The sequence below is a fragment of the Cyprinodon variegatus genome, unplaced genomic scaffold (genome assembly GCF_000732505.1).
Source record: "Cyprinodon variegatus isolate N-32 unplaced genomic scaffold, C_variegatus-1.0 Scaffold589, whole genome shotgun sequence".
NCBI classification, from domain to species: Eukaryota; Metazoa; Chordata; class Actinopteri; order Cyprinodontiformes; family Cyprinodontidae; genus Cyprinodon; species Cyprinodon variegatus.
The window spans coordinates 355,654-358,372 of record NW_015151042.1 but is presented as its reverse complement, the minus strand read 5'-3'; the positions used below and the strand labels follow the sequence as shown (position 1 = coordinate 358,372).

The 2,719-nt window shown below is 39.2% G+C and overlaps 1 protein-coding gene across 1 annotated transcript in view; it reads right to left on the bottom strand.

Annotated features, from left to right (window-relative positions):
- Positions 1-2,719, bottom strand: part of zc3h15 (zinc finger CCCH-type containing 15) — an 11,114-nt gene that overhangs the window by 4,194 nt on the left and 4,201 nt on the right. Inside the window, exons 2-4 of the mRNA XM_015392387.1 lie at positions 616-717; positions 358-463; positions 93-245 (exon numbers count right to left, since the gene is read on the bottom strand). Of these exons, the coding sequence (XP_015247873.1) occupies positions 93-245; positions 358-463; positions 616-717 (361 nt within the window). The remainder of the gene's footprint in view (positions 1-92; positions 246-357; positions 464-615; positions 718-2,719) is intronic.

Here is a 2,719-nt window from a genome sequence, read left to right as displayed (position 1 = left end):
ATGGCTGCTTAGGTAGATCCAGATTTATAAAACTGAAATGACTAATGTTGCTGCAATGCAAAGCTGTGGAGGTAAACATTACATTCACCAACCTTTCTCCAGCTCTTCATCCCTTTCGTCCACGTAGACGCTTCTCTTCTCACATTTCCTCTCCATGGACAAGTCATGGCTGAACTTGCACTTGTCGCCTTTCGTACACTGGCCCTGCTTAAAGAAGGCGCACAGCACCGACTTTGGATCAACACCTGCACAGAACATAGAAGGAGAACAGATCAACAGACATGAGTTGGGCAAACATCCACCATGTTTGGTTGAAGCCAGATTGAGGGCTGCACCCCATAAACAATCGTCTGTTACCTTTACTGACTTTCTGAGCAGCGACTACGGGCTTAAACAGCTCATTGAGTTCATCCAGCTCTTTCTTCTTGTCAGACTTCTTGCCGGTCTTCTCTGCCTCTGCCATCTGCGCATAGATGCAGTGAAACAGCAGAATGAGGCACCGTTCAGCCATCTTTACAATCATTGTATCAAGAATGGACATTTTCACCAAAGCAAAAAAAACAAAGCACCAGAATAGGCGGCTGTATTCTTACAATGATCACATTCTCCACTTACCTGTCGGGCACTTTGTTGTCCATATTTGACCTGCTGCGTCACGTTCTTAATGAACTTCTGCTGTTTGGCGCCTTTTTTGTTCTTCAAGCCAAAAGTTTTGTCCTGAGAAGAAAAAAAAAGTAGAAGAAGATTGGGAAATAGTCTTGGTTCTGAAAAAAGCTGATCACCTTCAGCTGTGGTGGAACCGTTAAAAAACCCAGATTAGAAACAATTTTAAGTGAAGCGTTTAAGCAGCACCGGATGACAATAGAAGCCTTCAGTTTGTTTTTTCATTTGCTGCTCCATCGAAAAGTCAACAACAGAAAATAAGAAATAGCTGCAATCTCTTTGGCCTTGAAGTTCTTTAGATCAGTCAGCAGGAATCCATAACAAAAGCATAAGTTTTATAGGGATCCAGTCCTTTAAAAACATCACCATTCTGGGTAAATGACATATGCTAGGTCCTGTAGCGCTAGCGCTGTTCATCCACACCAGCAACGAGCAACCTTAGACCCTTCCAGTTTGAACCAGAGCGCGTTGACATTGATGTGAACATGAAGAAGAGGATGACCAAAAAGGAGGAAGGTGTTTGAGCAGCTGCTCAAAGATTGTTTTTTTAAACCATCCGACCATTAATTCTTTATTCATCTGAGTTTTCACATTTGCAAACAGACTTTCGTTGTTCTCCGATGGGAGAGATAGAGATACCAGCATTACATGATTTATGTTGATTTTAAATCATGATTTCTGAGGCAATGCTAGTTTATTTCTAAAGCATATTTCAGTGGCAAGAATATTCAAAGAAAAATGTACATGAGAAAAAGTTAATTACAGCAGCATATAGAAAACACAAATAAAGGGAATAAAAAGTGTCATTAAAATAAGACTATATTAAAAATATAAAATGATTAAGAAAATGGAATAAAAGATAGAAACTAACAGAACTTTCATATTTAGAGCATGCATTTTATTGTATTTATGGCCCATTATGTTGTTATAGTTCATGCTTGGAGTCAAATATGTTTTCTTTTCAATTCAATTCAATTCAGTTTATTTATATAGCGCCAAATTCACAACACATGTCATCTCAAGGCACTTTACAGTTCAACCAGATCATCCAGTCAAATTGATACAAAGTTTTCTATCTAAGGAAAACCAGTTGATTGCATTGACTCATTGACTCAAATACAATCCCCCACACTTTTAAACATTAAGGAATAATACGAATATTTCCCCGTTTTCTAAACTCTAAATGCGCATTCAGACGAAACGCGGTGTGGATTATCCCTAAGCAAACTTAGTGGGGAAGAGCGGTGAACGGCCAGCTGTCAATCAATGTTGAACTTTTCTATGAAAATGCGTCGTTGCAACCAATCAGGGACTGGTTGTTGTTTTGATGTAGGTTAAAAAATTGAGAAAGGATAAAATAAGGAATGCTCTGAAGACGTTTTTTAAGTTAGGCCTAGAAGGACTGCTCATCATCCTCCTTTACCTCCAGCACAGACCCGGTCTGTTGCTGCCCCTTTGCTTTCTGTGCAGGTAAATCTATAAGTGTGTACAGTCGAATCAGACCGTCTTCCAGGTGCAGCTCAGGATGAACCAAAGTCATCTACTTTTTCAGTGCTTCTGGTGTTCTGTCAGAACAGCATACGCTGTCAGATCATCACACATTGTTCTAACAAGCATGCTCACAGATGCGCAACAGAGAATTTTTTCTACTTAGAATTTGAGGAGCAGTGTACCGACCAGCAAACACACATTTAACTTTTGAAAAATAATATCAGTTTGTGTAAACTGTTATTTCTTGGATGCAGAAATGGCCAGATATGTTTGAAGTTTGAAGCCTCTATAGCTATATTAGTCAATAATAATTTAAAATAAGTTACTCTAGTAGTAAGAAGTGGAGTGTGGGTATTTACATTCTGTTTGATTTTGTTTTCATGTTTAAAATCAGAATTGATTTAGTTAGATAAAAACCTAAGCATATGCTGATCTGACAGCGTAGGACGATCTGACAGCGTAGGACGATCTGACAGCGTAGGACGATCTGACAGCGTAGGACGATCTGATAGAACACCGGCCCCTTTTCCAAAAATCTATGTTCTCCCCAAGCGATTAAAATCTG